The sequence below is a fragment of the Aythya ferina genome (assembly GCF_964211825.1).
Source record: "Aythya ferina genome assembly, chromosome: 1".
In the NCBI taxonomy this organism is placed as follows: domain Eukaryota; kingdom Metazoa; phylum Chordata; class Aves; order Anseriformes; family Anatidae; genus Aythya; species Aythya ferina.
In genome coordinates, this window is record NC_140296.1 from 183,673,696 (window position 1) to 183,695,346 (window position 21,651).

Consider the following 21,651-nt stretch of genomic DNA (forward strand, 5'->3'; position numbering starts at 1 on the left):
CACTTTGACACTTCTCTTTGACACTTCTCAGAGAGGAGAGCTGACACTGCTTGACGTGTTTTTCATAAACACTGAAGTTCAGGAGATCATAGATACTCCTGCTGTGCCTGCTGCCTGTAGGGATAGTGGAAGGAGAGAAGGACACCTTGCTTTCCTGCTTCTTAACCCCAAGATAACCTGAGGCAAGCCAGCCCATTGTTTGCAAGGGGGCGGACTCGAATGGCTCAGCACAGTGTTTGTTTTCTCTACCTAACACGTTCAGAGCAAGCTAACAGGAGGACTGGAAGCAGTCTGACACTGCAGGTTCTCCCTTGGAGACTGTTTTCAAAGAGCAAATATAGCTGTACTCACTTTTTCTGTATAAGCAGATCCTTTCTCAGAATAAAAGCTTCACTCAGAAAAGCTGTTTGCATGTTTGTTTGTTTTTTTTCACAACACATGCATTTCTACAGAACAAAGATTATGGTGACAGAAGTATTCCTGGCATTTAAAGCAGATTCTGTGGTTTCCCATTTATTTATTTATGTATTATTCCCCACAGGAAGGAAGCTGGGAAAGAGACAGGAAATTCATCTTTTTATTTACAGGTTTCTTCTCTAAACTTCTGCAGCATTTCATAGATTTATACAAAAAACATTAATTCCTCTATCCTGTGCAGGTCTCCCAATCTCTTTTTAGAGCTCCTCCATACAAGGATTTTTTTTTTTTCCTACATTCCTCTGTTTTCTAAGTCAGTTTGAATTTATATATTTGTGAGCAACTTTTCATCAAAAGGAGGCTTAAGGCTTGGCCCTTGACTATTGATTCTTTTGACTAAATTGTTTTTGAGCAGATGTAGGTTCTGTGTTGCTTGTGTTTTTGATGAGCTTACAATAACTGAAATTTAGAAATATTGGGCAGTGACACATGATCTGCAGTCCCAACTGCCTTGGCAAGGATTGAACAAGCTAAGCGAGACCAGGCTCAGTCAATGTGCTCACCATACCAGGTGAGTGGTATGGAAGCAGAAGCATCTCTAGGAGGTGGTGGTAATACCACACTGCAGAGCAGAGAGACATAAATCTGAAGAGGCTTCATATTAGCCCTTCAGGAGCGGGAGGAAAACTGCTAATCTTAGAGGCTTGGCCAGACGGTATGGCTGATACAGCCAGTGTCATCCCAAATACCAGCTGTGTTCTCCACTTAACAGGCAATTTCACACAATGCTGTAGTTCAGCAGAAAATAGAGGTTATATTCTGCCAAAAGCTGCAGTCTTTCCTTACAGATGAAGCAATTTGCACCAGAACATTTTGATTTGAAGACCTTTTTCTGTATGAGAAGCATGTATTAGTATTAGGGATGAGATGACTACCACCATAGCACCACCAGTAAAGCAAGGTCACTATGTTCCTTAACAGCATTAAAAGTATCTAATAAGTGATTGTTTAACATTGGACTTAGTGTTTAAAGGGAAAAGATCATCCTTCCAAATACACTAAAAGAATAATAATTAATGACAATAATGAAATGATTGTACTTAGAACACTAAAAACAGATATCATTGCCTCTGCTGCAAGTGCCCATCAGTCTTCTTTTCATAAAAAGGGTATAAAACATTGGAACACAGATTGCATGGCAGTTGAAGGTCTGTGCTGACACTTTGAGACAGGAGGCCCAATATATTAAAGTATCAAAGAAGAGGAACACTTGAGCTACAATTCTGATTGCTGTGTAATTTGCATGTACAGCAACAGCCTCGCCATAAACAGCTTTTAGAATGAGTCACATTGCACAGCAGGTGAATCCAGTCCTGGATTTGCAGCAGACACACACACTGCTGATTAGACAAGATGCAGATTTTATTTAATGAGTAACATGCAATTTACTGAATCTTTGAAGAGAAACCTTTGGCTATTCCAGATGAAGACAATGACCCCACTGAAGGGTCTTTTACCTTTCTGATAAGGAAAGGTGGTAAAAGTAACTAGAAGGTAGTCATTCATTATGCAAAATCCTTTATCTCATTCAATTCTTAGACACCAGTTTTACCACAGAAAGTGTTTCAAATAATACAACTGAGAAAACTATCTGTTAATCTTTAACTCGTTCATTTGTCACCAGAAGTGTGCTTGACCCAACAATCTATGACCAGTAATCCCTTTCTGCCCCCTTGAACTTCAAAGAGTGCTATAAAAGCAATTATAGGAGAAATGGGTTCAAATTATGTCAGAACATGAAGAAACTCTCATTTCCCTCACTCAGTCAATAAATAATTCTTGTGCTACTTAAGGCAAACCAAAACAAAACTCGCACTGATTTCTCTCCACTTGGGTACCTAAGCATCGTTACTAGGCCACACGGGTTGGTAGTAGCAAACTATGAAGGTCCACCTTTTTGCTGCAAAACCAACCAAACCGGTAGATTCCCCAAAATGTCTGTGAAAATCCAAATCAATGAAATATGATGCAACCGTTCCACTCTGGCCGCGTAAGTACACACCCACAAAAGTTGTACAAGCAAAAGCAGGCCATCTGTTTTGTAATTGTAACACAAGCTAGCTCTAAAAAAGATAGACGAAGCCTCAGACTTTCCCATTCAAAATTCAAATGCCTGTTTCAAACACTCTGGGGGTCCGCTTCTGCTGCTTCACACACGTGGTAAGACAAACGGGTATAGCCTGAGCAGGGCTCCCTCCTCCCACTCCTTCCAGCCACCTCAGCGTCTGGAGGGCCTCCAAAGCCGGGGTTCCTGCCTCAACTTGCAGACAGCCCCCAGCAGCAGCTCTGGGAGTAAACGTGGAAAATTTGGGGAGCTTTCTGAGACATCCCAGTATCACGCGGGTGCGCACACCCTCACGTGTAGTGGCAGGGCCCTTTGTGGCCGCCCTTGCTTGTCCAGTGGGGTGTAGGACTCTGGGAGATGCTCAGTCTGAGAAAAACAGGATGGCCCATATTGCCCCTTCTCTTCCACATTTCCTTTCCCTCATTTTTGTTAAAGATAAGGGTTGAGACCATCTGAGGCCTGGGATACCTGTTCAACTGCAATCTGAAGATACAGAATGGGAGGAGGAGGCCGCACCTGGATCATGGTGCCCTCTAGGTACTGCCTGTGGTCAGCCTTTAGGGTCTGTGTATCAGGATATGAAAGAGCACCCTTGAGATTTCTCTCACACATTAGCTGAACTGTGTTCAGGCACGCGCAGACATAAGACAGCACCCAAAATGGAGCTGGTTCTGCCTCCCAGGCTGTCTGCAGTGTGGTCTTGAGCCCTGCTATGCCACCTGTCTGCCTGCATGCTTTGGTTTCTTCTTCTGACAGCTATGAAAAAAATCCTTCATCAATATCACTATAATGTGTTAAGACATCAATGTTTGCAGCTATGTGCTTTGCTCCCCTGCCAGACTTTTATTACTCAGAAACAGCAATGACAGACATAGACAAGCACCTGCATCTCACCTACTCTAGTGCAAAATCTGGTATATTACCTCCCTAGTGAAAAACGAGAGCACAGCAGTGTGAACTGAATGAACAGCTGAGCCACAGGTACACATGAATAGAAGGCAGGGTAGATTGAGAGAGCAATGTCTTAAGTCATGCCAGTATGCCTCAGTGAAAGATATTTGTAAAATAGGTGAATTGATCACTCTGCTATCCGTATGTACCCATACTTATCTTGAAGAATAAGGATACATAAAATTACAATTCTAACATTACATCAAAGTCTTGAACTTACCCATCCTCCAAAAGTACTTTTATGAAAACATTTGTGTGTTTGTTTTTCTTCATGTTTCAAACATTATTATTGCACGGTTTTCATTAGCCAAAGAAAGTTGCATATAATACATGTCCCATGGTCACCGTACCCCATCCTATGTGACTTCTACACAACTATTTAAAGGAGTATTAAACCAGACTGGAAATGGACTGGAAATGTCCACAGTCTTCTACTGGACATGAATATTGCCATTTGAAAAACAGAAAAGATACGATCATTCAGTAAATCATTTTCTATCATGGTAGTAATAAATGATATGTAAGAGTCAAAACTTAAGTTCAGTTATAATAATTCAAGAACATACCAGATCCAGGGGTATAGAGAAATCCAGCCAACCTAGAGCAAGGAATCTGTGTTCAAACAGAAGGCAACTAAAAGTTGTGGTGAAGAAAAGGAAACCTCTTCATTTGTGGTACATCAGTGGCAGATGATCTGCTCTTGGATCTCAGGCACTGTAGGAAGGTCTCCTTTCCACCCACACAGGTAGGAAGACTGAGATGCTGACCCACATTGTGGAAGTGAGAGACTAGTTACTTAGGGAACCACCCCTTGGCAAGATCTTGTTTCTTTCTTTGCTTTTTTTTTTTTTTTTTTTTTTTTCACTGCAACTCAGTATTTTTTTTAAGCTTCTAGAAATCAGAGTTCTGAAGAAACAGCTCTTTCCTCCTTGATTTTGCATTGATAAATTTTGATAGAGAATATACTAATCTGAGAGAATAACCATCATTAGCAAACAGAAGATTGGGTTCCTTTATTGAAAGATTATTAGACGCAACAGGATTTTTGTGTTTGAGCAGACTGAAGGTGTTTTATATTTGTTTCTTACTATCCCACCTATTGCAATTGGCAACTAATTAAATTAATTTTCCCAAAGTCTTTTTATATTTTTTAGCTTGTGACAGTGACTGGTTAAGTGGTTTCCGTATCCTTACCTCGACCCATGAGTTTTTTCTTTTCCGTCTTATTTTCTCCTCTGTCCTGTAGAGGAGGGGCAATGAGGGAGCAGCTGGGTTGGCATCTAACATTTGGCCAAAGTCAACCCATCATGGGATGCAACAGAAAAAAAACAGCATGCAGGAAAAGGACTCCCTGCCCCCATTGCATACATGTAAGTGTGCATCGTTTTGCTCCTCTTGTTCAATGTAAGGAGAAGATTATGTAAAAAATGTAAGGAGATTATCCACTTGTCCCCACAATCATCACCACCTGCTGAGACTACTGCTAGCTTTTTGCCAGCAGTGACCAATACCCAATATTCAGGCTTCTTCTCATATCTTTGATTATCCTAGGAGTTAGCTTTCTCATGGTCATTCCTTATTTTCAGTATCTCTAGGTTCCCCTGCTTGATCATAGATTATGTCGAAAGAGTTATGGAGCCCTCTAATGCCTGGACACTGCCTAATTCGGCTGATACAGATTTGCATATTATTTACCAGGCACCCAGAAGGAAAGGAGGAACCAATTACTTCATTGAGTCTTCCCTTGACAGATGGAATGACTTATCCTCCTTTACTGCCTACATAAAAATACTACTTTGGGACTATTTCTACTATATTCTGTTTCATTATAAGTCATTTATGGGTTTCCACATGGTTTGTGAAAGGTCATTTTGTAAGCAGATAAACCAGTACATCAGGACACAAAATGAACCTATACCTTAAAGGAATATAAGGAACCTATTCCTTATATAATAGGAACAGGAGTCAGAAGACTCAGGTTGTAGCTCCATCTCTGCTCTCCCCTCCAAGTGATCACTGCTGAGTTCTGAGATGAAATGCCTTAAGTAACTTATGGCTTCAGGCCTTTGGGGTTTGGTTTTTCTCTGGTCTTAACCTTCTTGAATTTCTAAGGTTATATTGATTTTCAAGTTGTGCTGTAGGGTTGTTTTGTTTTCTTCTTTGAGAAAAAAAAAAACAGAAACTATCAATAAAGTTTCATTTATTTATACATTAGATAGGAAAAAAAAAGACTTTTGTTGTTGTTGTTGTTTTAGCTGTGCTCTTTCCCATCATCCCCTCTATCTTTATTATTTTGTACTTTTTAGAAAAATGAGCTGGCACTCATGGAAGTCAGTGGAAATACTTCTGGTAACTTCAGTGAGCTCTAGGGGAAGTCCTAAAGGCTCACACCTTCCAGGCAGAGCTAATGTTCTTGCTGGAACTGTTCCCTGGGCAGGCATGTTTTAACAAGTGCACCTATGATTAAGCTGGATTGTGAAAACAGAAGTACACAGAACCGTGAGCCCCTGACACATTTCTAACTTTATTAACAAGGTAAACAGATGCAGGCAGGTGCAAAATCCTTTTAGGATTTCTTGAGGCCCAGCCCCTTCTGGAATCAGTAGTCTTGTGTTTGCCTCTGGCTGCAGGGCAGCGCAATGTACAGCCGCAGGGATTCAAGATGGCATGGGGGCTCTGGTGGTGCACACAGCCCCCTGGCGTGGTGTTGGGTGTCCTCCTCCAAGGGCTGGCAGTGGGATGCTGCAGGGGTGGCCGCTGTGAGAACCGTACAGAGCAGCTCATCCTCTGCTAAGAAGGACCCTTATTGTCCCCTCCAGGCCATCTGGCCTCCAGGACAGTGAGGGTTGCTGATAATCACCTGCTTTTCCTGCACTTTTCCAGCTCAGACCTCACAATAGTAGCCCTGCACATCAAGGGCTACAACACATGGCTTGTCCCAGCTCTGGAGTTGGAAGGAACCTTACAGATCATCTAGTTCCAAGCCCTCTGCCATAGGAAGGGACATCTACTAGATCAGGTTGGCCAAGGAACCATCCAGCCTGGCCTTGAGCACCTCCAGGGATGGGGCATCCACAGCTTCTCTGGGCAGCCTGTGCCAGTGCCTCACCACCCTCTGGGTGAAGAATTTCTTCCTAATGTCTAATCTAAATCTACGCTCTTTTAGTTTAAGACCATTCCCCCTTGTCCTATCATTATCTACCCAAGTAAAGAGTCCTTCTCCATAATTTTTTAAGACTCCTTTAAGTATTGAAAGATTGTAATGAGATCTCTCTGGAGCCTTCTTTTTTCTCCAGGCTGAACATCTCCTCTTCCTACTTGATCTCTTCTGAAAGAGGCCTACATTTTCTCTATGGCACAGCCTATGTGAAACTCTTTCCTCCTCCCCTGCTCCTAGTCTAGCCTAGGCGAGCAAGGGAGGGTACACGTATCCTCAGTGCCACACTACAGTCAGCATACTGTGAGCTCTAGGACTGTTCATAGGCTCAAGGGGAGGCTGGACAAAGACATGGGATATAAATATACCTAGAATTATTAAATACAGACCCCAGCTCTTGCTGAAGAAGTCCCGGAGCTTAAATGGTTGAGACCAGGAGAACATGTGCAGGAAGTACTAATACTCACAGTACTCATACCACTGCTGGGGACAGGATCCTGAGCTAGGTGGCCTTCTAAAGCTGTTCTTCAGTTCTCATATATCATCACCGTTGAACAAAATCTATTCCAAATTTTGTTGAATCTATATAAAAGTCATACAAAAGCTGTCTTAAACCAAGCCCCTCATAATGTCCTTCTTCTCTTGTGGCTATCAGTTACACAACTATTATATAAATTTTCAATGAAGCCTCATTTGTCTGACTTGCTTTAAAAGGAAACTAATAAAGTACATCCAGTTGTCTCTTCTGGCAATTGATTTTTACAGAGAAAAAGTGCCTTTCTAGCACTGCATTTTTGTGTAGATCAAATGCCAGCATTCCTCAAGGTTTTGAAAAACATCTGGGAAAAATACTGTACCAGTGGAGTCCCTCCTGTAGTTACATGCCAGCATCATTTCTGTTTTCCAAGTCAGGGTTGAATTATACAGACAGAATATCTTCACATTGTATTTCATTTACCTCTTTGACTTCATACCAAAAACATGGCATCCAGGAACAATGGGTAGAAACTATTACTGGTTTAGTTAAATAATTGATTCTAACCTTCTTTCCTCTTTATCATTGTCCTATGACATGGATTAGGATCAAAATTTTTTTTTCTCATGTGACAGATGTAACCTTGTCAAAATGTTATCTTTTTGTTCTTTAACTACTAATAGAACATGTACAATCTTAACAAAGCATTACAAACAAAAGAATAAAAATATATTTCACCTTTTTTTCATCATTTTACCACTTAGTTTCTTATAACATTTAGCAATTCACTCCACAGTCAGATTTCCCAGTGAGAGGCTGTAGTACCTTTATTATTTGCAAAGGAATTCATCAAACCAAGTGTTTTCAGACTTCTGGAATCAGTGAGATGACCATAAACATGCTCAGACTTAAACAGTACCTTCACACAGTGCTTCTAGTGACTATAGGTTTTTTTCTCCTTTTCTGTACAAACTTCAAAACTACTTCAAATATACCCAGAAGAAAGAATGCTAAGAAAATTACCTTATCTTCGTTAACATATTGTCTGCACTGCACATTTAATCATACTTAGTATGATAATAAGTTTAATTTCTTATTGAATAAGTTATTTATAAATCCTTCCCATTTTTCTCTGTTGCGATAATCTTTCTTCACCAAAAATATATAATATGAAGGCAGTTTGTACTGGTCTTTGTAATAGCCAGAGAGAGTAATAACCTTGACAACCTCACCTCAGACCTTAACACAGTTAATAAAAAATCATGGTAATAACAAGCAGAATTATTTCTATTGCCAAACATACGGGAAATTTTAATATGTAGTTTGATTATCCCATTCTGCTATGATATCTTTTTAGGTTACACATACTGTAAAGTAGAAGGGTAATAAAAGACATAAATATCAACCCAGGAGAATCTGAAGCAGCATATAATTAAATCAATCCATGGCTATTCTGTCTGTGGAACTGACAGAGCAGGACCTTTGGGATCATCAAATCTGCTGTTTGCTGTGAGCTGCATGATCATGTGGACTCCATAGGCCAGGATCCACAGTAAAATTGCAGATGTCACCAAGCCCATCCAGATTCCAGGAGAGAAGAAACCCGTACAGTCACTGGCATAAGAAAACTGGCCGTTTTCCACATTGAATCCTTGAAGCTGAGAATGAAGAAAGGTAGATGAGTGCAATTAAATATAGAGCACAGACCCAGCGGATTTCAGGATGTATGTGGGCATTACAAAAAACACACTCACAGCCCATTTAAAAAGAGTGAGAACGAAATCCTTTGCTAACAATTTTTCAGGTCCCCTTTCCACCCAGAAAATTTAAGATGTGGAAGTTTTATATTTGGCAAGAGGGAGGTTGTGTTCCCACTTCAGAAATGTGTGTTACTGTTAGAAGTAGATTTCCAAACAAGATGTGTGATCACTATAGCTTGATGACCACTGCAGAATCAGGACTCTCAATGTACTCAAAGGCATGTGAACTAAAGCTCCCCAAATGAAGGGAGATGTGTTGAAATACCCCGTTGTTTTTAGGTAATAGCTCCTTGACAAGCAGAACTTCTGAAGCCTACTTTAAAATGCGTCTAATGATAGATGACTTTTTAAGCTGAGTTTTAGTAAAAATTCAAGAAGTTGGGAAGGTTTTTCTCCCCACCTTCTTAGACATCAGAGATGCAAAAGAGAAGAGGCAGCTTCCTTCACTGAGGTGTGGATTCTATGTTGTATATTCACATATGAAACCTAAGTTTTCCTTGTGGTTAGGGAATCTTGTATTTCTTCTCTGATTGATTTCTCAAAGTCTGCTACTGGTTGATCTCATGCCGTATAATTTTCCTTGGAAAAATCAACCGATTCGAGGATCTATTCTCTGCCTAGCCATCAATTTTGCAAAAATAATCAACAATCTGAATGCCTTTGAGACTGATACCATTCTAAATTTTTTGCTAAAACCAGTCAAAGGATTAGGAAACTATGAAGAAAGCGAAGACAATCCTCCCTCTACACACATGGACATAATGACATAAGCACCGATTCCTTCGAAAGTAAGGGAAACTTACTGGTGGAAGAAAATTAAGGAAAAGAAGATATTGGATTTTTATTTTTCTATGTTCCAGTTCCATGATTACTCTATGCTTTCAGATAAACTAATGTGAAAGCTTTGTGGTAATAACTGAGTTTGCAGTTCCTAGGTAAAGTGTTGCTGCAGATACTAAAGAAATTAGTCTGTGGATTGCATACAATGCTACATCAGTGAGCTGACTGAGTTTGAGGTCATTTGTGGCTCAGGCAGCTGAAGTTAAGGTGTACATTATGTGTGGTAAAAGCAACGACTATACCTTACAGAATGCTGATTAATAAAGCTATTATCATATGCAGAAGCGAGGCCCATTTAGGCACTGTGGAGGCGAAGATAATTTTAGCACTAAAAGATTTTCTGGGCCTCTCGACGAATCTTTCCAAGTCAGATCGTGGTAGCTAACTTGCAAATCTTGAATGCTTTCACTACAGGCAGCCAGAGTTCTGATTAAAGCAGGATTACTGAAAGTAAGCTGTTGGGCAGGATAACTGCATGGTTTTCGAGAATACAGGTGATTACCAAAGCCTTTTCTTGTTAAGCCACTGCTTTGTCATGAAATATAGTCTGAAAGACATATTTACAATAAAAACAGAAAACAGGTGATGATTTATGTAATTTAAGATAAGTAAGTTACCACACTTAGGGGAAATTTCCAAAGCACTTAATAGCTGTATTTGCTTCAGCAAAGCTTTATCACTTCTGATTTAGAAACAGAAATGCTAAATTTTATTATGTTGAACTTATTGATGATTGTTTTGTTTGTTTGTTTCTTTTTGAAGAAGGATTATGCTTATTGAACCTCTGAGGGTGAAAGCTTTAACTGTACATTCTTAAAATGCGATGCCTACTTTTAGGAAGGAGACGAAGTATATGCAGGATTCTTTTATTGTTTTTCTGAAGCTTAATCATTTCTGTGGGGGTGTTACATCCCAGCTGGGAGGTAAAAATGTGACTACTACTTACGAAAAAGTTAAAAATACTTTAATGTACTTCTCTAATTTTTGTGAATGCAAAATGCAGGATACAAGCCTCTGTCCTGCAGAAGTTTTCATTTCACTGTTTGAACCAGCATCATTTGTCAAGACTGTACTCGTCTACATTTATTGTTTATTTTTTAAATTATTTTGTTTGAATTGTTTCATTATTTGACCTTTGACAAAGCCTTCAAGTAAATCTGTTGTTTTCATTGCTCTTAAAAGTACAATGCACATCTAATTTTTTAAGGTAGAAATACTTCAGCCACAAAGAATCCTAATTATCCTAATCCTTATTAACTTTAAAGTTTTGCTATTTTTTGTTAAAAGCAAAGTGGCTTCTAAATCAGTATGATGCATATTAAAGAAAAACTGTGCTTGATGGCAGACTCCTGTTTAATTTCACAGAAACTCTTGAGATCCTCAAAACGATCATGGTAGAACAACCATTCTTGTTACAAAAAAATAATGCATTGGTACCCTTTACACGGATGAGCAGTGACATTGTGTAATGGCTTTGTCTAGATACCATCCTACAGAGGTTCTTACATGGTAGTGACCAAGCTAGCTCCAGAACTAAAGCAAATGGCTGCTCATTTCAACACCGACCTGGAACAGGCTATGCAAGGCTTCACTGTGTGGGTGCCATGACCTTCTAATACAGTGATACTGCTTTGATGACCCAAGGTTGTAAAGTGCAATTGTACGAACTAGATTGGCACTGGATCTTGGTCTCTGATTCATTGCATAACACTGAAATTAAAATCATGTTTCTCAGTGTCAGCAACAGATCTTGTGCTGGCTGCAATCACTAAGCACATCCCATGTGCTTTTTTCAACTTACAACATAGCTTGGGAAATACCTAACCTCATTATTGGTCAAAGACAGATACTGAGATCGTTTAGACTTTATTACATGTAAGTGGAAGACAGTTGGAAAGGTATGATCTAGTTCAGAGGGAATTTACTTAGAAAGTGGCCCAAAATGGAGACTTTCTGGTTTTACTGAGTCACATGCAATGAAAATGATCTGAACAGGCCTTTGCAGACTGTTTTTTTTACTTAGGACTTACTAGAGAAAAAGGCCTTACCCCAAAGGAAAGTTCTGTTGTCTGAACAGTGGAAGGAGCTAATGGTCCAAATCAGTAAGGAAGGTGGGCAACCTACTACTTCTACTTTTAATCAAGATACTAGTGGAAGGATGGCTGCTAAAGATAGAACAAGACTTCTCCCTAAGCTTTGAGATGACAACAGTATCAAGGTACACAGAAATTCTAGGAAAAGGTAGGTTGTTGTAAGTGGACCTTTTGTATTTTCTTAGACTATGTATTTTCATAGCTTAGCTTCAAAGATTTGACTAAGCAAAATCCAGTTGCACAGACTCAGGTATTTTCAAGCCTTTCCATAAACAATACAATCAGAAGGAAACTTAACAACATTGGTAATTAACAACATTTGAGAAGCTATATTGCTTCTCAAAAACTGTGGGACTTAGGATCTGTGGATTTCTGCAAAGGGGAAGATAAAAACTAATGATTTGGAAGGAAAGCTGCCAGAGATACTTAGGTTTAGCATTTTTATGTGACTGAATAATGACCAAAGATATTAAATTTGCTGTTATTTCAATTCTTCATTTTTGCATTCCATCTTTTAGAATCTGAATCTGCAATGGAAGTAGCTATGGGTAGTAGGAAGAAATTAAATCTCACCACCAATGCTGTTCCTTCAGGATTGCCAATGTTTAAGCTGAAATGTCAAATACTAATTCAGATCATTGAGACTGTGTGCTACCAAAATCATAACTATGACCATATTAGCATTTGTATCCAGTTATCACGAGATTAGTGCATCTCTAACAAATAAAAGTCCACTTTGGAATTATTCCTATCATTTTCATGCTCTTTAATCAAAGATATCCCTTAATGTAATATTGTTTCAAAATATAAGTGTTGATGTACTTGTCCTAAGTGAAGATCTGTGCCCAAAATAATAGACACAATCATCTACACCTCACATATGTAGACTGCACTACTGCACTAAATATACAGAAAATCTATATCTCATTAAAAAAAGGAGAAAAAATAAAAAAAAAGAAGAAAAAGAAGCAAACTGCTTTCCTTCTGGGCCATACAGGACCTAATATTGCTTCTGATTGAAGCTCATGGCAAACCTTCCATTAAATCTAATTGTACTGGGCTTTGTTTCTGTCTGTAGGAGTTTAGACAGTCTATGTCATTGAAAGCTGTAACCACACTAAGCTGTACTTTCCTAGGTAAATAAAGAGCAAAGAAATCAAATAAAAACAAAGTAAGCAGCATAAAGCCACCCACTTAAGAGGCCCATGTTTCCAATAGCAGCCCAATTCATTAAACAGGCATGGAGATTTAGTCATTCTTTGCCTGATTAAGCACATTTGGTTTTATTGGCTTTTCTTCTCTGCAGACAACTTCAGAATTTTTTTGTTTTTCACAGCTGTGCTTCCATGTTCTTATTGTTCAGCAACTGCCATCTCTTTTACCCCTTTATTAAATAGCTCACCTATGGGGAACAGCTTTTCTTTTTACTTTTTTTCCTCAGGCTGAATTGAAAGTAAGGGCATTATGAATGTGTGTCGTTCAGCACCTACAATAGCAAGTAATAGTTCCTAGAATTATCTCTGAAATGGCAATGTGTACTCACTTGGAAACTGGAAATGAAAACATCCCAGTTTCTTGCTTCACTGTTGGATGGAATCAGCCTTGCAGGATAGAGAGTGCTTGTTCCCACCAGCTGACAATGAAATGAATACTCTGCAGGAGCAGAGATGACAGAAACATTAAACGTAGCAATTTTTCCTTCTTGTTCAATCTCAACTGAATCCAAAGTGGACCAATATCTAGCTGAGCCTTCATAGAACTTGTTGGTCATTATAAACCTAGAAAGACAACAGAGAAAAAAAAAAAAGAGTTCAAATGACAGAAAAAAAAAAATAACCTTCATTTGATAAAGCACTGGTTGCAAATAAAGGTCCACAATCAGTAGCTGCATACATCACAGTTGGTATCTTGGCCTCCCATGTCATTAGGATTGTTCATAAGTGAAGAGCCTTTGTGAATGTTTCTATTCCTTCTTGGAGTTTCATCTCACAAGCTGTGGCAGGCAAGGAGCAAGCAAATGTGATTTCATTCTTCAAGGGCCTCTACCAATGCAGTATTTCATCAGTTACCAACAGTTTATAATCAGTGAAGCTGAACTTGAGAGACTGTCAACAGGCCTGCAGTGGCTCTCAATAAACAATTTATGGGATTTTATTTTTTTTTTAGATTGCTTTTATGATAGGTACAGGCCTGATAACCATTTTGATTTATCATTGCAATTCTTCCATGTCTCAGATGCCTAAATAGCAATCTGCCTTTGCAAATGTCTGAATTTACACTGGAGGACAGATTTTTCTTTCACTAGATGAGGAGGAGGGGTTGTTAGCTCTAGTTTCCTAATTTGTAGCAGGTTAGCCACAAATGAATATTTTCTTATTTTACAACAGTCAGTTAACAGTAATTTATTATTATGGAATTTGTATGTAAGTTACTACCACTGCAGTATGAACATCGCCCGAATGTTTTGAGTTAGAAATAATTGAGAACATCCAGAAGTACATCTTTGTTTATACACATCAGGACTATGTCTTCATCTTTACTATTTTTATCCTGTTGCTTTTAGGTAATCATGTTATCTCTTAAGGAAATGATAAACTTTTATCTTTATTGTATGTTGCCTAATACTTTAGCCCTATTTGGTTTATGTACTCATTCATCTATTGTTTGCTGAAGATTTTTTCTGCTTATTGATATCCACAAAGCATTTAGAAGAAGAATCTTTTTAGGAATAAGTGACCCTTGCTACAAAATTAAATATTCTAATATGTCTATCCACAATGGGTGTTGCTATCTGTGGGTCTTAACATATTGGGTAACATTGGGATTCAATTATGATAGGTTTGAAAAATAATTAGTTTAGAAATGTGGAACAATACAGAATATTATATGTTCCGTATGATGTATAGATGGAGAAGAAAACATTCTCTATTGCTTGTTTAAATCACTTACTTTCAGTAGCATATCATCCACACAATGTAAGAGTGTAAACTAAACACAACGTTCCTTAGAAATAAAGACCAAAATCACTACATTAATTGAACTTTTTTTTTTTTTCCTTAAAAAAAAAATAATCTGTGGCTTTTGATTCATATAACTCCATAATCCTGCAGAGTTTCAAAATCCTCAGAAGAAATCCTAGAACTCAAAGTGTCGTTCAGGTGAGAAAAGGATGTTTTGTCTTATGGCATTCCTTTATGTCCTGAACTTAAACAGCTCTTTCCACACTACACTCAGCTGCAAACATCAATGAAAAAAAAAAAATATATATATATCCTTTGAATTGCATTTAGTACACGTTCACACATATTTATGGAATGATTTTCTATTGTTCAAATGATAAAGTTACAAAATTAAAACCTATATACTCATAGATACTAATTGCTAGAAGAAGGGAATCTTTTCCTGATACATAGCACAAACTGAACAGAATTTGCAGCTATAGGCACTAGCTGCACTTTTTCAATGTAAAGAGAAGGACAGTTATAAATACACAGAAGCTTACTTAAATGTTTGTACCAATCACAGATATTGGGTGTGTTCTGTACCTTTGCTAAGAAGATAAGAAGACGAGGAAATTCCTTGGAAACTTACCATATGAACAAACAAGTTTTATAAGGCTATGTATATAAGTACAATCTAAAGTGGCATCTGCGAGAACACTGTCTCTTCGCATTGCACAAAAACTAAAGCTTAAACTTTTTTTTTTTTTTTTAATTTATGAGAATTAAGATTTTAATTAGGGAACTAGTTGCACAAGGTTAGTGTACCTATCCAGGCTTTTGTCCTTAGAATTTTTCCAAACAACTGATAGTAATTGTCTCCAACAAGGACACACTTAACTGATAATTGATAAAACTGTTAATGTGTTACATTACAAAAAAGACATTCAAGTAACAAAAATCAATACTTTTTTAAATTTAAGTTAATAAATATTTTCTTAGGTGAATAGATAGAATGAACTTGACATAGCAAATGCATGACAAGGGGAGGAGAGGTAATGAAGACTTTATTTGTAGAACTGAAAGTTCTTGCCTTTTACAGGAAATGATGGGCTCATATTGACTATTAGAGGCAATACAGGAAGCAAATTTACACATAGCCATTACGTACTTGTGAGTATTGTGGCACAAACTATTCTTGGTCATGTGCCAGACTCCCTTTGTGCCAGATAACCATACGAACTCTAAATGCCATCAGCTGTTACCATTTCATGCAGCTATTCATTACAAGGAGATAAGTTTCTGAAAAGGAAGTTTTCTGGAATTACTGCTGTCCCAAAGATTGTAAAAAGAAGCACAACTGTTACGCAAAAGACTTTACAACACAGTTCTTGGATCTATTCTATTCCATTCTATATATGCTACACAACAACAAGTACTTGGAAGTTTAAGTGGGGAAAAGAGTAAGGAAGTCCTGTCCAGGTAACACTGTGCACTTCTATCCACTTTGGCACCGTTCCCCAGAGAAGATGACAAACAGATGCATGAACAGCTGGAGGTCATCGGCTGCTGAGAAAGCTGAGATGCTTTTTTTCTTCCAGCAAAAGCCCGCTGCTCCTACCCCTGCTGCAGCATTAGTGCACTTTTCTAAAACTCACACAGCCAGAAGCCCTCTCGTATGGCTCCCCAGCAGCTCACCCCTCTTTGGCAAGTGCAAGAGGTTGACCACTGCTCTTGCTGGAGGGAGGGAGAGGGAGAGGCAGCTGTTTGCATAACAAGGCAGCTATTGCAGTTGCTTGTAGGAGATGGATATGCCTAGCTGCTCAGCATAATGTGGAAGACTTGTAGTGTTTAAGGGCAAGTAGTGTATCTAGCTCATGCTGCTGAGGTTAGAGTTTATTTTACTGAGGAACAAATAGAGCTATTTGAACGTGCTCTTGTCTGGCGTCACTTTATTTCTTCAGGGAATGTTCCCCTACACCTAAGTAGATGGCCTTTACAGGGAAAAAAACACAGTCATGGCTCTATCCTGCGTTCCTTCCCACCTCTTTGCCCTGCTTGTGTCCTTTTCACAGAGGCAGAATGTGCTCTTACTAAAAAGTCATCTTGAACAAGAAATGTAATTGAAGTGAACCAGAAGGTGAGCAACCAGAGGTTGTAATGTATCTGTGGGTTTTAGAAGTCCTTGAGAACAGACACAGTGGGATAAGCAAAGTAAATAATATGCTCCTTTATCATGAAAGATCAATGGATTTCTCTGGTTCTGTTGAGTATGTATTACATACCCCATGCAATATCACATTATGGTAGCAAATAGTAGCTAAAATGACCTCATTGTCTCTTAAAGCAAGAGATAAGACCAAATAACGCAAATGACAAGGCGTGTCTTTAGCAGAAAGTTTTCTTTACAAAGTCTTCTGAGGTGTCATGGGTTGATGTTGGCCAGCAGCCAAGCACCCACATACCCACTTGCTCACTCCCTGCTCCCAATGGGGCAAGGGAGAGAATAGGAAGAGAAGAGCAAAGAAACTTGTGGTTTGAGTTGAAGACAGTTTAGTAAGTGAAGGAAAGAGGAAAAAAGGTGATGCAAAAGCAATCACTTCCTCCCGGAAGTAGACCAGTGATCAGCAAATACCTGAGCAATGGCTACCCTGAAAGCCAAAAACCCCACAGCCCTTTCTTCCGCTACCCCAGTTTATATTGCTAAGCACTTTTCACATATAAAAAATTTTCGCTTTAGGCATTTTTGTCTCTACACACATGAAGCTCCAGATGCTTTTTGGAGGGGCAGGATAGTGGTAAGGTTTTAAATAGCAAAGCATATTCATTGTTTTGCCACCTATCACGGCCTCTGATCATAACTACAAGTGTCTCTGTTCACTCTAAACACAACTCCAGACACATAACTGGCTCTCGTCAAGACAGGTCCTTGTTACATGCAAATTCAGTTCAATGCAAGCTACCTGGTCCAAATCCTTCCCCTGTAACTAAGCAATTAACTGAGGTACTGAAATGAAAAGGCCATGTTATCTTTGCCAGAGCTTAAGAAAGCATCTGCTACTGCTGTGAGGACTGCCATACAACTACTGGTCCACAAACCTCAGTTCTTTCCTCAGCAGCAGGAACAGCAGTTGATTTTTTATCCTCATCTCTAAAGTATATTAGTGAGAGCAACAGCAACAAGTTTTCCCTTTGAGTTTTCATGCCAGGTCTTCCTTTTCCATATTTTCTCTTCCCTGTTCTTATGGTAGAAGAATCCTGGTCTTATCACCGTCCACAGAGCAGAAAAATTATCAGTTTTTGCAACCCTCATTAGCCACATGCAAACTCCAACAGAGTACACTTGTAATCCTCATCAACACTAAACACAACCCTGGCAATGCTGTTAGACTTCAGCTACTAGAATTATTTACAAATTACAGTTCAGTTTTCCTGAGACCGGGTTATGTTCTGATCCTATGAGCAAAACAAGATGCTTTATATGCCACTATGTTACAGTATGGTTGTTTGCCTGCACTACTTTTTCAGAACTTTACCTGAGCATGCTAATGTATTCTCTATATAAAGACTATTATTCCTCTCTATATAAAGACTATAATTGTTCTACTCTATGATAACTCCTCCACAAAGAAACAAAATAATGATTTTAAAAACATTTTCACTTAACTCCTCCTCTTTTTTCTTTGTCCTGGTTTACAAATGGGCTTTATACATCGCAAAGATTTATTTAAGAGTAAATCATAAGTTACCTTATCTCTAGGCTGTTGATCCCATTCACAGGCTTTGTGTATTTTAATGACAGTCTGAGAGTAAGAAAAAGATTTTTAATGTTAGAGTAGTCAGCTTTAATTAGATCATTGTGACATTTCAATCAGAGGGAATATTCTGAATCAATAGGCAATTACAGAAGTCATGTAGCAAAGGTTCACAGCACAAAAAGTACACAGAAAAATATGACAAAATATTTCTATAGTCTTTTTTTTTTTTTTTTACCCAAGAACAGGTGCTTCAAAATAAAGGAAAACAGAGATCATGTTTCATTAATGTATTTCCAACTGAAGTACCACCTACCAACTGGCAATATTCCACTTCAAGGGAATTTTACAATGAAACGATCATCTCATTAATGACAGCAGAGATCTCTGTGACTGTAAGATCATGCACAGAGAAACCTGGTTGGACCAAATATAAACAAACAAGGAACTAAGTAATGTACAAGGAAAAAAATATAGAAAAATAGAGGGTGCATCTGAACACTCTCTGTGATCTTGACTCAATCTTCATCCAAGAATATTAAATGCAAAATGCAAATTTTGGGTGCTTTGGAAGAAGAAAGATTTATCCTTTATTAACTTCTCATTGTTTCATTTGATTAGCTTTCAGAACCACATATATGTGAAAAGTGAAATTTCTTGTTCTACTCACGTTGTGTTGACGTCGGAGCACACAGAGGAAGAAATGTCCACATTCTGGATTACAAATGTTGCATTTGTCAAATCTATAAAAACTGAACTGTAGGCTTTGAGGCTGAAATTACCAGCATAAAAAAGGATGCAAGTATTATTTCCAATGGTCACATTCACAGGAGGATATGATGAACTGTCTTCCTCAGTGGCCATTAACTGTCGTCTTAAATTCCACATCGTTTCAGTTCTTCTAGAAATCTGGAACAACAGCACATTAACAATTCATCACCTTTGGAAGAGATGATGTCAACTGAACACAGACCTTTAACATTCTCTCCCATGAGCCCCCATCCTTCTTAGATATGTAGTTGACCTCAATATTTATAATTGTCTGTCTTTTTAATTAGCAGTATGGAGGTTAATTGGGTGGTATTAACCTTGGTTCCTATGGTCAGGTGTCCACGAATGAAAACAAGCACCACTGACATGAGGTAAATTAATATAAAACTGTGTCAATGCTGCCTTAAGATAGTAGTATGCATTGCTGTTAGCAGATAAAAGAAATATATGTATAGATTACAGACGAATAAACAGAAATAAATTCACCTCTTTCCTGTGATAAAATCACAAGAAAACTTCAACTTGCCAGCTCAGTGGCCACACTCCTTAGTAACGATAACAGTTTTCACACTGTTGATTTTAACAAGCATGAAAGAACGCTACTTAAAAATAGCAGTGTTATATTTAGGCTCTTCTGATGGCTTTGGGAAGATCTATGCTCACTTGGCTGAGATGGGGAACTCTTATATGAGACTTCACTGCAAATACATTTGCTTGCAGGAATTTTTTAATAGGTAGTGCCTTCTTTATAAGAAGTGCCTTTCTGTATAAGGGAAGTGGCAGCAGTGCCACTTGCCCCTTTTCCCAGGGCACCTTTGGTAAAAAAATTCCCACTGATGTAAATGGTAAAACCTAGCTGATCGCATTGGACAAAAACTTTATCCTGGTGTTCGTGTCTCACTCTTTACTTCCTACTCTGTTTGTATCTGTGCTGTTCCATCTGTTTTGAACGCTCACATCAGCTTTACAGCTTGTTATTCTACAAGTGCCCTCTGCCCTTGGATAACTTTGGGATACAAGAAATGAGAGTCATAACAGGAGTTACCAGAACCGTAATTATGTGGAACTATTGCCTGGAATCATTTTAACAGGTTTAAAGACAGGCAAGGACTTTTCTTCCAGTCTGGAAGAGAAGCTATAATACCACTTTATAACCTGTCTGTGGAGAGGAGCCCCAAAAGATTTTGTCACATTAACTGCTGCCCTCTAAACGCTGTGGGCCATCTGTTATTTACAGTGCATCTTTGCAGATAGCGATCTCACTCTGTGAACAAAGCAGAACGGGTCGAGTAAAAACCTTTGACTAAACACTCAAACAAAGATTGCAATCTTCCTCTCCCATACATGCATACTTTATGAATTCCTTTTTAATTCACAGTAGTGCCTTTTCAAATACATCAGAACATGCATTATTTTAAATGAATACCACTTCCTTTAAAAGAAGAGTGTACAACAAAAGAAAATATTCAACTTTTGATATAAAACTTTTAATCTTCCCTTAGGCTCTCCTGAAATGTAATCATTTTATTTCAAACTGAGAGGAAGAGCTGAAGTCTAAATTATATCCTGTCTAACAATTGACTTCACTATGTGGGCCCTGCATATCATCTAAAGAGGGCTTTAAAAACCACCTGCTAATAGCTGAAAACAATGCTGCATCGGAGACTGCGATTGGGCTGACTTTGGGGATTAGTTTAAAGTACCTTAAAATAAAAAGAAAGCTATTAGAATATCGTCATGAGACTGCAGCTTTATTTCTATTGCTCTGCTGCCAGTACTTTGTTGTGAGGCTCTCACATAAAGATTCCCTTTGGTCTCTGAACAGGCATATAAACCAGAAGAGCGTTTACCTGTAAAGAAGGGGTGTCAGGGACTAAGGAATCCATTAGTTTCCTCTGACTGAACCTGTTTTAACAAATTTACTCATGCTGAAGAAGAGAGGCAACCCAGCTTGCCAGTCACATTTCTAAAATCAGGCTTTGTTTCAGTCATTTCTGTGACTGAAAATAGAGAAAGCTGTGGACTGTGCAGCCCAGCAGGTCCTCACCTGCATAGCTACAGGCAGGCAGGACAGCTACACCCGACAGGAGCCTGGCAGTCACCTCTCTGCAGATATGTCCTCCAAGCACTTACCAGCCTGTCTACTCACCCCTTCAGCCTGAAGGTCTATTTCTATCAGGTACCTGTGGCTGGTGTAATTCAGCACATTCAAAACCTGAAAGCATACCTCACAGCAACTCAAGATAATTTAGCCTTGAGGCTGGAGGGAGGATATCTGAAATACCCCAGCCTGGGACCCAGTGCAGAACCAAAGACAGTGATTGCTGCTTGCCCCGACCTTCAGTTTGAAGCTGAGAGCCCCACCACC

The 21,651-nt window shown here is 38.7% G+C and overlaps 1 protein-coding gene across 1 annotated transcript in view; it reads right to left on the bottom strand.

Annotated features, from left to right (window-relative positions):
- Nucleotides 1-7,926: 7,926 nt before the first annotated feature.
- ATP6AP1 (ATPase H+ transporting accessory protein 1) overlaps nt 7,927-21,651 on the bottom strand; it is a 55,228-nt gene continuing 41,503 nt past the window's right edge. Inside the window, exons 7-10 of the mRNA XM_084515428.1 lie at nt 19,183-19,421; nt 18,507-18,560; nt 13,362-13,596; nt 7,927-8,783 (exon numbers count right to left, since the gene is read on the bottom strand). Coding sequence (XP_084371554.1) covers nt 8,574-8,783; nt 13,362-13,596; nt 18,507-18,560; nt 19,183-19,421 — 738 coding nt within the window. The 3' untranslated portion in view covers nt 7,927-8,573. The remainder of the gene's footprint in view (nt 8,784-13,361; nt 13,597-18,506; nt 18,561-19,182; nt 19,422-21,651) is intronic.